The sequence below is a fragment of the Eucyclogobius newberryi genome, unplaced genomic scaffold (assembly GCF_026437365.1).
Source record: "Eucyclogobius newberryi isolate DKJ021-1_F unplaced genomic scaffold, fEucNew1.0.hap1 SCAF_8, whole genome shotgun sequence".
NCBI lineage: Eukaryota > Metazoa > Chordata > Actinopteri > Gobiiformes > Gobiidae > Eucyclogobius > Eucyclogobius newberryi.
This window is the reverse complement of record NW_027316500.1, coordinates 22,974,502-22,986,994: the sequence shown is the minus strand read 5'-3', so window position 1 is coordinate 22,986,994 and position 12,493 is coordinate 22,974,502. Positions and strand designations below refer to the sequence as shown.

General features: G+C 39.6%; 1 protein-coding gene across 1 annotated transcript in view; it reads left to right on the top strand.

Moving 5' to 3' along the window:
• The window catches only part of sorcs3b (sortilin related VPS10 domain containing receptor 3b), a 125,358-nt gene that overhangs the window by 33,909 nt on the left and 78,956 nt on the right, over positions 1-12,493 (top strand). Inside the window, exon 2 of the mRNA XM_072436846.1 lies at positions 12,118-12,185. Within this exon, the coding sequence (XP_072292947.1) occupies positions 12,118-12,185 (68 nt within the window). The remainder of the gene's footprint in view (positions 1-12,117; positions 12,186-12,493) is intronic.

Genomic DNA, 12,493 nt, shown 5'->3' with positions numbered 1-12,493 from the left:
ATGAATAAATAATACAAAAAATAGGTTAACAAAATGAGGCAAGACATTTAAACCTGGTGCTATACATTTTCTAAATTAAATGTCCCAAATATGTGTAATTTTTGCATTCTTTACACATAAATGCCGTATTTGTTGCCTTCACCTACAGTGTCTCAACTAACAATAAAAAAAAAAAAGTATAATACTGATGCCAAAGTCTGTGAATAACCTTTAAAAATGTCAGCGCAAAACACATTTCATTCTAAAAAACAACAACATTTTGGACCATGAAGGAAGTATTACACAACATATTAAAGCTCTTTCTTTAGTTTTTAGGTGACAAACCGATAACTTCAATTTCCACACACCACAGCACAAACAATCAATGCGCTCTCCCATTCTCCAATCAACATGTTTTTAGTTTTTTACCCCTACGCCCACCGCTTTAATTTCGCTTTTCTTTTTTTTTCTGTCAAGCCTTGAAGAAATGTATGCTAATTTCCAAACGCCACTGTTATCTCCGCAGGTGTTTGTATCAGATCACTTTCATAGATGCACGAATATATTACTGTGACTACAAAAAGGAAAGATGTTTTTTTGTGTCGCGCTAAACAGGGGAAGCTTTTATGCGATTCAATTCTATTTAGCTGTACGAGAACAGTCAAATCCTACGCTTTTGTCTCTGATCGCCCAATAATGAGTTCCTTATTTTTTTTTGCAGCACACCTAAAACAAATGGTGTAAAATATGTGAAATGGGAGTTTGTTAATTAGCCAGTTGACTCAAGAAAAAACGGTTTGTAAGAATAATCAGGTGTCATGTTTGTCGCCCTCGGCTCCTCATCTCTATTCCACTAATGAAGCTGAGGATGTAATAGGCTTCAAAACAAATCAAATCGTTGATATTTTTTTATATTGGCCATGCAAAGACTATTGGATAATGTGTACGAATATAGCGGGATAAACAAAGCTATAGAGCTGGCAGTTTTTGCAATACCATTTGACATTTAGTTTACCTTCGGACAGCGTCGTGCATTTTAATATGTAAAGGCAGTTTAGTATATGCGAACAGTGACATGCACGCAAATTAAATTATTCCTGGTTATTGCCCTTGATGTAAAGTGACAAAACAATTACAAAGAGCTAAGACAATTAGCCGCAGAGCAGATTAGCCGACCAGCGAGAGGACATTCATGTGTTAGAAAGGCAAAATTGTTGATGTAATATGATTTATATATATATTATGTATGCTAACTTGACTTAATTAGAATAGATCCTTCAAGGGTTTGTAAAGAGAACACATGCATTTTAAAGACTGGTACCTGTCTATATGTTAGCGCTGATGCATTTTCAATGGGAGAGTTAGCGTTAGCTTCCAAACAACACCAACTTTGAAACCACTTTGAAAAAACTTTGAACCAGGGCTGTTTTGATGACTGACTACCACTCGACCACACGTGAGTAACACTAGGGCCTTGTTTAAAAAAAAAAAAAACATGTAGCACTGTTTTTTCTGTATTAAGTAAGGCGCTGTACCTGATTTTTACTATTTTGAGATGTAAAAACAGAACTACCGAAGTTCATGTACCAGATTGTTTTGCATGTAATAAAGTAAAATCTGTTTTCCCACAGTACAGAAATATTGCAAAAATATCTAAATTTGAGTGAAAATTAAACCAAAGCACTTTCTGCATCTATTTATAGCATGTTTTATTCTAAGAAAAGGAGGATGTGCGCCGTTAGCATGCTAATGTTTATTTGCTTTACCGTGACGGCAAAACTCGTTCTGGGCTCAGAGACTCGTGGAAAGTGCTTATAAACTCATCATGAAGAATATTTAGGAAGCTGAGAATGCGTTAGGTAAGTGAGCGATACATGTGGACTGCTATAAAGAGTTATGAACCAGCTCTGTTTTTCACATTTTAAAACTATTAGCATAAATGCTATCAACCACATAATAATATATGATATTTCACCAAAAATATAGTAAACTACAACAAAAACATTTTAGTTTTATTTTAACAAGCACTAAAAAAAAATAATTTGTGAATTTCAGAAAATATAGCTGGAAGATAGATTGACTCTGATCTGTGGAGCCAAAAAATGTTAAAAATAGTTGTCTATTAAAATTAAATTGAGCCAAGAATTGATCTCTCGACACTGAGGCTGACACAGGAGCCAGGCACACTGCTGATTTAACCACTCAACCACGAGCAGCACGGAAGAGTCTGTTTTCAAAGCAGTTCTATTTTTCAAATCATATATTTAGATAATGGCCCTCATTTTGTATGTATCATAACCCTTTGTGTTTTTGTTTTGACTTTTGACCATTTGCAAACCGTACTTAGCCGCCCTTTTCGATAAAGAATAATGCTATATTATAAGCTATGACACATGTGGATCATTCTTTTCTATTTTGGACATTTTAAATTGCTATATTAATAAAAAACTTTATGTTAAAACAACCAAGTAAAACAGGTCCGCTGCCATCAGGTTCAAAACTGATAACAACCTGCACATTTCCCGCAAGTGTCGTGCTACCAGAGCGTGAATGCATATATATTTATTGGTACTGTGGGACATTCTTTAATACTTGATATTATTAAAATAAATTATAAATATGCAGTTCATGGAAGAAGTATAGTCTTTTACAAGTATCAAATAGTCAGACTTTTGCTTGCATTGGATGAAAACGTTTCTACATTTCATATGATTTGAAGTACCAACGTAAACCCAGCCTTTACACAGAGATTTATGGTAATCCACTTGCTCACACTTATCCTGTAGACATCGGGGCCAGCGCAAATGAAAACGTATACATTCCAGTCTGAATAAAGCGCCCTCTCATCGTTTGACCTCTTACACATCCCTGGGATTTGAAAACGCCAGTGTCAAAAGAAGGACACGGAACATAAAAAACATGTCACTTATGTAAATGCACTGAACTTTTCAGCAAATGCACAAGGTAAACAGTGATAACATGTTGTCGTATGCCACTGCACACAGACACTCACCGTGAGCAACTGGGAGGGGTCCCTTGGAAATTAATTTAGACTTGTCAACTGTCCCGTTTGGTTAAAATTCAAAAACAGTCGCGCGGCAGCTTGAAAGTAACTCATTTCTTGCATTCCGTGCGATGGCGTGCGCATGTGGCGGTGTGTTGCCAATTAGAATGAGATCATATTTGAGGGAAACCGTAATGAAAGCGTCACTTGGGGCTCAATTCTCAACCCGACTCGTCTTGCGGAATGAAAAAAAAAACAGTCCTATTTATTTGAACATGGAGTAGCTAGATAGAAACGGCTACGCCCACATGCCGGAGTTAAGATGGCGCTCACGTCAAGCAGAAAGTGATTTGGAATTTGAAAAAAAGAAACAATCGGTGGATATTGAATCCGGCGCTGACCGACGGTGTACGGTGGCATACGCGCGCCACATGCTTGACTGGCTGCACAAGTTGGATTTGTAGGATGGGATATTAGCATTGAGAAGAGCAGGTAGTATCACTATGACATTATGCCTGGGACACTGGTGTTGCACAGAGGAAGATGGGGAATGCAGCCAAGCGGAAGAACCCACATCTGTGTATGGACAGAAAGTAAAGGCGTTGTAATGTGCTCTCTCATGGGAATGGGAAATGGGAAAAGCAGTGGAGAGTTTGGTTTTATCCCAGCGATTGACTGTTTTGTTATTGTGTGATTGCAGTGCCACTTGTGATTGAGTGGATGGCACATATGCTGCAGCGGTGTGATTTTGAATCCGGCCCTAAACACTTTGCTGCATGTCATACCCCAGTCTCATTCCCATTTCACTCCACACTGTCCAGTTGAAAAAAGGCTCAGTATGTAGGAGGAAGGTAAGGAAATGTGATTGACTTTGGATATTATCATATATATTATTAAATTGGAGGCCACTATCTGTTTTTCTCCAAGGAGATTTCTATTGTCTGGAATGTTCCATAGTATGGCATTAAATGTAGCTATTTTGCATTTATTCAATCAAATGATTGTGTTGCTTAAAAGTAGGGTTATAACAATAACTGAAATATTGTGACTGTCACAATATATGAAATGGTAAGCTTCTTTGCTCTTAATTCTAATGACAATAATGATTAACACCAAAGTATTGTCAAAGCATTTTAAAAAGAAAAGTATCATCAGTTAGCCTCTCGACAATACTGTAGTAAATATTGTTCTGTGAAGTAATAATATTGTACTGTGAGATTTGCATATTGTTGTTCAGACAGTGGTGTCCAAATTCACAGTGGACGCCCGAGTTGGACATTTGAAGCTTTTGACACTTTGGACGTGCGTTCAGAAAATACCTCACCAGGAAACACACGGCCAAAGCGTCCAGCGCACATGTGCAGTGGAGGGGTTGTGTTTCCTGGAGTGGCTTTGGTGTATTTGATTTACAAAGTCTAAAAATATCATAATTTGCTCCAAGAGCTGCGTCTAATTTTTCACCGGTCCAGTGTTTGTTTTGGTCCTTCTTCGGGTGGTGAAATATGTAGGTACGTCACTGGAGCGTAATCTAATCGAATGAGCTCTAGAAAGGTTTTAGACAAAACGAAATATGAGCAACCCATGATAAACACGTTATTTGACAAGTTTTCCTCACATACATCTGCTTAGACATTTTTACTCCAAATAAGTCGAGTGTGAGAGGTTTTAAGCAGGAGAACAGAGAATGCTGAGTGTGTGATCAGAGTCAGAGGAGGAGAGACTGTCACTGCTGCTGTTCCAGGAGCTGCCCTGAGGAGGCAGAGTAACACATGACAGGACTGGAGGTTCAGAGAGACACTTTAGTCTGATAAAGAGTCTTTTTTTAAAAACAGGAAATTCACAGAATGGAAAAGTGTGAAGGCAAATTTGACTCTAATAAAGAATAATCATATACTATAGCCTAAAGCCTAACTATATTTAAATATAGAGCTAAATAAATTATAGCTGTATCAAACATTTTCCTTTTTTACCCCAAAGAAGGTTATAATATGGGAAAACAGACAAGTGCAGTCCATACTAATAAAGGACTGCAGTGTTCACCAAACAACGTAAAGAAAATAATATCGGTTTAATATTGGTTATCGGCCCATGTGTTTCCAATAACATCGGTATCGACCTAAAATGCCCATATTGGTGCACTTCTAATCACTTCTGCACTCAGAAGGTAACCGTGGGTTGAATCAGATTTTTTGCAAAGTGACATCAGTCTGAATCCATTTATCTGACTTCTGCAGCACCAACGTGCTTCAGGGGCCACACTCCAGACAACAGCAGTGAAGCTAGAAAGAGCAAATGACTGTATTTTAAGGGAAAAAGGATAAAGATGACACGGTATACAGACAAATGGGGCTGGTCTGTATCATAATGCCACAATGGCACGATTCCTGTTCACGGTTCCACTTCAGGGCTTCAGATTTGAGTCACATTTTATTCACAATTTGACCAGCCTCTACAACAATATCAGATTTGGCAAAACATATAAAAATTGAGCATGAAGATTTGCAGTATAAACGTAACCTCCATTCATGTTAAAGTTCTTATACTGCCGCGCCTAAAGAATAAGGGACAAGAATAGCATGTGTGTGGATATAAGTCTGACTAAACCCAGCTGCTCTGAGGGGAAAGTCAATTTAAAAAAAATGATTGGTTGACTCACCCGGGGCAAATCTCCCTCTTTGCTCACATCAATAAAACATAAACATGAATAAATGCACTGCTTTTGGCCTTCCAGGGTCCTTACTTAATTTCATGTACGCTGGTGAGTGATGATATGCATGGAGAATTGTATTTACCTCCTGGGCTCAAAAATACTTCTTCGACCCATTTTTGTCTGTCGCACATATTTGCATAAACCGCACAATAAAAACTGTATTTTTTATTTTTTTTATTTTTGGTTGTTGTTTTCCGATTCCAGTGCTGTATCTCCCCGTTGACCACAGCCGCAGATGCACAGCCTATCAATAATGCTGGAGACGTGGGAACACCTCGTGCGACTTGATGTACGCTTGATGTATCCACTCAGGGACACATCATGGAAACAGTCATCTGCTTGACTAGCCCGCACTCCCTCAGGTGGAGCGGCGCTGGCCCGAGGAGGCGGGTCAGCGTTTGGTAACGAGACAACCGTCAAAGGAAAGTGACAACTGATGCTGCTAGAGTAATATATTTTATATTTATTTTTGCACATGAAAGCGGACAAAGGGGATCTTTTAAAGCCACATATTCATAACCTGCACTGTTTCCAAAAAACTACAACAGCAGAACTTGCTCACTGAAAGTCCAAGTAAACAATGCAATTTTACTGTATCGAAAACAAATTTGAATATTTTTGTCTCTTTTGTACAATGAACATGCTGATCCAATGACAAAAGTTTGTTGATTTGGAACTTTTAAAGATTTTATTTGAACTATTCAGCAATTCATTCTTGTATAATAATTATTTGTTATTCTGCTTTTGCTAATTAAGTGTGTGGTACTTTAGCACGGGCTTCGCCCAATGATAATGTTCAATTTCCCTACTACTAATTAGTATGCACAGGACGTGCATGAGTGGAGGAGTGCGTGAGTGAGCGAGCGCTTCTAAACGGCCTTACGGACCTAATAGGCCTCTCGCCAGCTTGTGGCGCTCGGGCCTAATAAATACAGGGGATATGTCAAAAAGACCGAATATATGTATAATAGCACACAAACATACACACTTCCAGTCATTCTACTCACACGCACACAAGCACACACACACACACACACACACACACTCACACACACACACACACACACACTCAAACACACACACACTCACACAGACACACACACACACGCACACAAGCAAACACATACACACTCACACTCACACACACACACACACACACACACACACACAAGCACACGCACACACTCACGCTCATGCACACGCACACGCTCACACTCACACACACACACACTCACACACACACACGCACACTCACGCACATGCACTCGCACACAGACACACTCACACACACACACACACACACTCACACACAGACACACTCACACACACACACACACACACACACACATTCACTGAAAAGGCAGTCTGAGCGAAAAGGAACTCTTTAGTCCCTGTGTGTGGTGGTTCTTGTGGTTCTTGTGATTCTTGTGGATCTTGTGGTTCTTCACAAATGCTTTTATAGGCACAGTTGTAAAGATGTCATGAAAACCTATAGACTGTTAGTTAAATGAGTCATTCTGTTGCTCGTCTTTATAGGCTTCAACATTCTTCATGTGAGTAATAAATTACCCACTTAATTAGCTTGTGACTGCAGATTGCATTTCGATCATTGTAAGCCAGCCATTATCTCAACTAACAATAGTTAGACTTGATGAATAAGGAGTTTGTCTTCTGTATTTGACACATGCTTTAATGTGACTGGTGAAAGAGCTAACTCAGAAGTAAACATAGTCATACGTTGCAAGAGTTTAAGAATGGAACTACCCTTGCTGTGCCGAAAGACGTTATTATTACATTATTACAAAAGCTTTGAAATCCTAAGCATGTGGAATTTTCAAGAACACGCCCTTCAGCATCTATTTTTATATCCAACGAAAGGACAAGTCGTGTACACTTTAGAACACTTTAACATTTGGATCTTGGGTGTTTTAACATTTGTCGTAACAGTCAAGAATATCAAGTTGGTGAGTTCTGTTAATGTTTTGTTTAATGGTCTTCATGAGAACCGCTGCTAATTGCACAAGTGATTGCATCCAGTAAAGCTCTCCGCATTTGCAATTCATTTAATTAAAAGGGGGTGTCTGACTTTTGTTTCTTTTAGTTTGGGAAAGCACTTTTAACTCCATACAGTATATTGTAAAAGGAGGTATGTGGGAGTAAAATGAGGCTGGATATTATGGATATTACCTGTACAATACACTTAAAGGACAACCAATAGCAAAGTTTTGACTGGTTCACTTCGGAGCGGATTGATACGGTTCTAAAGTGTCTCCAAACGATCTGAAGGCGGCTGTAAAAGGTTTGTGTCGGCTCTCAGAACGCTTTTGAACGAGCTGATCGGATAAGAAGAGGCTGCAGATGAAAATGAAATGGCCAAAAGCAGGTATAAATAGAAAAGAACAATTTCTCAGCAAACGCAGACTTGATCTTGTGATAAACCGCTAAATGTTGCGCTGTTAAACAAAGCTAGCGCATGTAAGGACCAGCTGCTTCCTGTTTATCGATGCACGGCCCAGGGTCAAGATCATATTTCCAATTCATAAAGCATCTAACATCAACCTGAAGTAGTTTCTTGTTTCTTGCACAATTCAGATACAATTTAGGCTTCTTTTATTAAGAAAAAAGCATTTGTTTGGGTGACGGCAGTTGCTCCAGACCCAGAACCAGGCTCAAGAACACAGAGGCGCACTTTGCCACGATAAGAAACGCTCCAAAACGTCCGGGAGCCAATAGATACACAGGGAATATGGCAGCAACTATCAGGGGACATTTTGATTCTATCAGAGACATTACTGGATGAGAACAACTGCCTGTGACTATCCCAGACAGCTCATCTCATTCCTTTTACACTTCAGAATCGATATGGTCTCACCGCTCTCAAAGTCATTGTTGCGAGGAGTATCAACGCTTTCCCGGAGTTTTCCTATCCCATCTACTTTTCCAAATAAGGCAATTAGGCCAAACATCACAGCCATTTAACTAAGTCTGTCGTCCAAATTGATTCCGACTCCGACGCTGGACCTCGCAGACATGGTGCATTTAGTTATGCAAATGCTTATCTGTCTGTGTGATTGGTTAATTAACCTGTAATGCAGATAGTCCCTGCCGCGCGCTGGCCGTTTGATGGCTAAATCGCGGGTCAATTGGGTTTTTAACATTTTCCGAGCAGACTCTAAGACGTGCCTTTGTTCCTCCCACTCGCGCGCGGCGTCTCTCGGTTTAATGAGTCGTTCGCTGGGTCCCGTAAGGTTAATGTGTTTAAACTCACTGTAATTGAGCTTTCGACCTATCTTTCAGCCTTTCAGAAATGTGTCATATTAAGCCATGTTTCCGCACTCTGATTATTATTATCTACTCCGTTTGCAGTCGGGGAAACTCAAACAGCCCTCCTCCCTCCTCTGTCCCCCTGAGTTATAAGCGCACCCCAGGGAAGTCGTTTATAATGCCATTGGAGTGACAATAATGCGTTTGCACACCATTTCACTCTGCCCTCCGCCTTTTATGGGCCACAGTTTTGTTCCTCCAGAAAGACATTGTCCAACCGTCCTCGGAGCAACGCCTCGCAGGGCTGGACCACTTCCACTCTGAGAAAGATGACACTTTTTCAATTTGAATTATATTAAATTTTGCTGTCTGGTAAATACAAAAAAAAAGAGCTTGTGTTTGTCTGCTAGCATTATTATCAAAGGCGATTTATATACACTTTGATTATTTATTATTTATGAAGATGTTATTACCTTGTGTGCTAATGTTCCACAGTATGACATTAAATACATTATTAAACATACTTTTTCAATTTAATATGTCTTGAAAAGCCTTTAGTGCGAATCATTACTGTCATAGTCCAAAGAATTAAGATATAAAATTGCTTCATAATAGTTGTTTCTTCGTGTTGCCTGCACCGAAACGGAGGAAAGCATTTATTTAAAGCAACAAAACGTCTAATTCAATATTATGTTACAGCCTACGATATTATTGTGTCGATATGAGATCACAATATTTTGGTTATTGTGCAACTTTAAAGGGGACATATTATGCAAAATCAACTTTAATGGACTTTGAATCTTGTTGCAACAGCGTTTTCTCATCATTAGTTGTAAAGTTGCATTTTGATGGATTCCTGCATGTTTGATTCATTCTGGATGGTCCTGGAACTGAGGCTCGGGTGCTCGGAAAAGTCCTGTTTTCACCTATCCCCGCCCACATCCAATACTTAGTTGTGGTTGTTTGAAAAGTGAAGACACTTTGCCACTTTTCAAATATAAAAACATGTAAATGACAATGCGCTTGTTTTTATATTTTTGCCCTTTGTTAAATATATGAGTGAGTATAGCTGGTGCTGGTGCTGGTGCTGGTAGCCAGCGAGAGACTATGTCTCTCGGCTGGCCTGGGAACGCCTCGGGATCCCCCCGGAGGAGTTAGAGGAAGTGTCTGGGGAGAAGGAAGTCTGGGAGTCCCTGCTCAGACTGCTGCCCCCGCGACCCGGCCCCGGATAAAGCGGCAGAAGATGGATGGATGGATGGATGGAGTATAGCTGGTGTCTGGAGGGATGGTCTGATTAACACTAGTTTGAGCATGTGTTGGTTTTGACAATTTCATTTTTATTTTTTTAACGCTGAAGGTATAAGGTTTTTGTATTTTACGGTATTTTTTTATTTGTGTATCTGGAGAACAAGCTGACCCTGATTCTTTCCAGAATGATTGATTTGACTGGAAAAAAGTGGGTCACAGATTTATTTTAGCGGCTTATTTGAGAGTTCCCTTTTAACAGATGTGGACAATATGGAATAAATCAAGGAAACATACTCTGGAATATACTTTTTTGAGCTTTTAACCATGTTTTATCAGTGTTCACCAATCAAAAGCATACCTGGAGTTGCATATAGCTTCATTTGCACTAGTTTGATGAATCCTGGTTCGAAAGTTATTTCTCCTCCCGACCACCAAAAACTGTCCATTTTGAATTTTCTCAATAACTGAGAATTTCTCCAGCTGTAGCTCTAATAATCTTCAGTGCTGTTTTTAAGTCCATTAATCCACACCATTTCTCCTGTATAACCATGTACAACTGCGTGCTTCCTTGCATTCCTGTGTGCAATTTCCTTTTTTTTTTCATGAACCTGTTGTAATTCCCTCTGGACCCAGTAGATGGTGAAAAAACTCAGTTAGTCCTGTGGGAAACAACAGAGATCAAAATGCCATTCTAAATACTGAGATGCCGAACTAAAGGTACTCAAGAGCATTTTTAAGGGCTATAACGATACAAATAACACATCATATTCATCCTTTAAAGGACCCAAGCAGCAGTCTGTACTGTTTTCAAGTCTATAAATCATTGTCAGACTCGTTCTGAGCATTTCTGCCTCAAATCACGATCATTACAACTTCGTAGCTCCAATACAAAACACAAAGCTAGTTTGCAATGTTGATTTTAAACTTGTGTAATAGCCCTTGTAGCCCGTAGATGGCTCCAAAACTCAGTGCCGTGGGAAACGCATGTATTTTTGTTTTGTATAAACTTGTTGTAATTCTCTGAACAATACACATAATGCATAATATTTGTCCCTGGCCGTGTAGTAGCAGCACTGCGTAAGATTCCAGGTAGAGGCCATGCTGCCTGCATTACGTTTGTGGAGAAACAAGCCCCTTCACAGCAAGAGTTAGGTTTTTCAATGTTTTCAGCCCTTTAAAACACCTGTCATTCATTATTTGCATTTATTAAGGTCTAATATTTGACTGAAATCTTACACGGTGGGGCTTTAAGAATTTTACTTGCGTGGTTAGCATAATCTAGTCATTCTGAAGGTGCTAATATAGGCTACCACGACCTTTCAAAAACATTATAATATTTGTGCAGGGAGGCTACATATATGACCTTTTGGAGAGGAAGAACACCCCACAATAGAATCATAAAATATGTTGAATGATGTGAAGAGAAATTCAACTGTCCATCATCATCCTAATCCAAAATGTCGAAAGAAAAAGCACCTGTAGTCACCACTCACACTTGCACCCGCAAAGCCTCCATCCTCCATCAAACCGACTTTCAGGTTTTCTTTTTGTTGGGGCGTTTGTGGTTCCTTAAGACAAAAGCACCACAGATGAGAAGAAGGATCTGACAGGGGGAGAAGTGCCGAGACTACATTTCCGTTTATTGCTCAGTGAACAATTATGTGGAGATTCGGCTGTCATGTAGCTATCATTCCACATGAGGTGCACACGCTCAGCCGACAGCGTACACCAGTGTTTCCGTAGCCTCCCTGACACCTCCTGACAACATGAGCAGCACTTGTCATTGGATGCTCTATAGGCCCATATTTATTAATGGAGGGCTGCATGCATGCCATAGCGTTAGTAACAGACGTGTAAGGGACGAGAGAGCGGTTTGGTTTGATTAAAGGCGTTTGTTGTGCTTACTTCACAGGTGATCCTCATCCTGACCAAACTGTACGACTTCAACCTGGGGGCCGTCACTGAGAGCTCTCTGTGGAGGTGAGCATATGCTTTTGGTTATTAAACAGTGCATTTAAAGTCATCATTATGCTCCAGCTTTTGTTTCACATGTCCATTCTTTCTTTTATGTTTTGTCCATAATAAACTGTGTTACTGATACAAAAATTACACTTTAATTAAAGGGCTTATGTGTAGTTTGAGTTCAAGAATTCCATCTCTATAAGCAACCAAGCAGCCTGCTCCTTCACTTAATATTTCTTATTCTTTATTATTCTCTGCTCATGTGGTGTTCTCTTGTATCACTTCACACACTGACAGAGAGCCACCGGGAGACACGGGACCAAGTG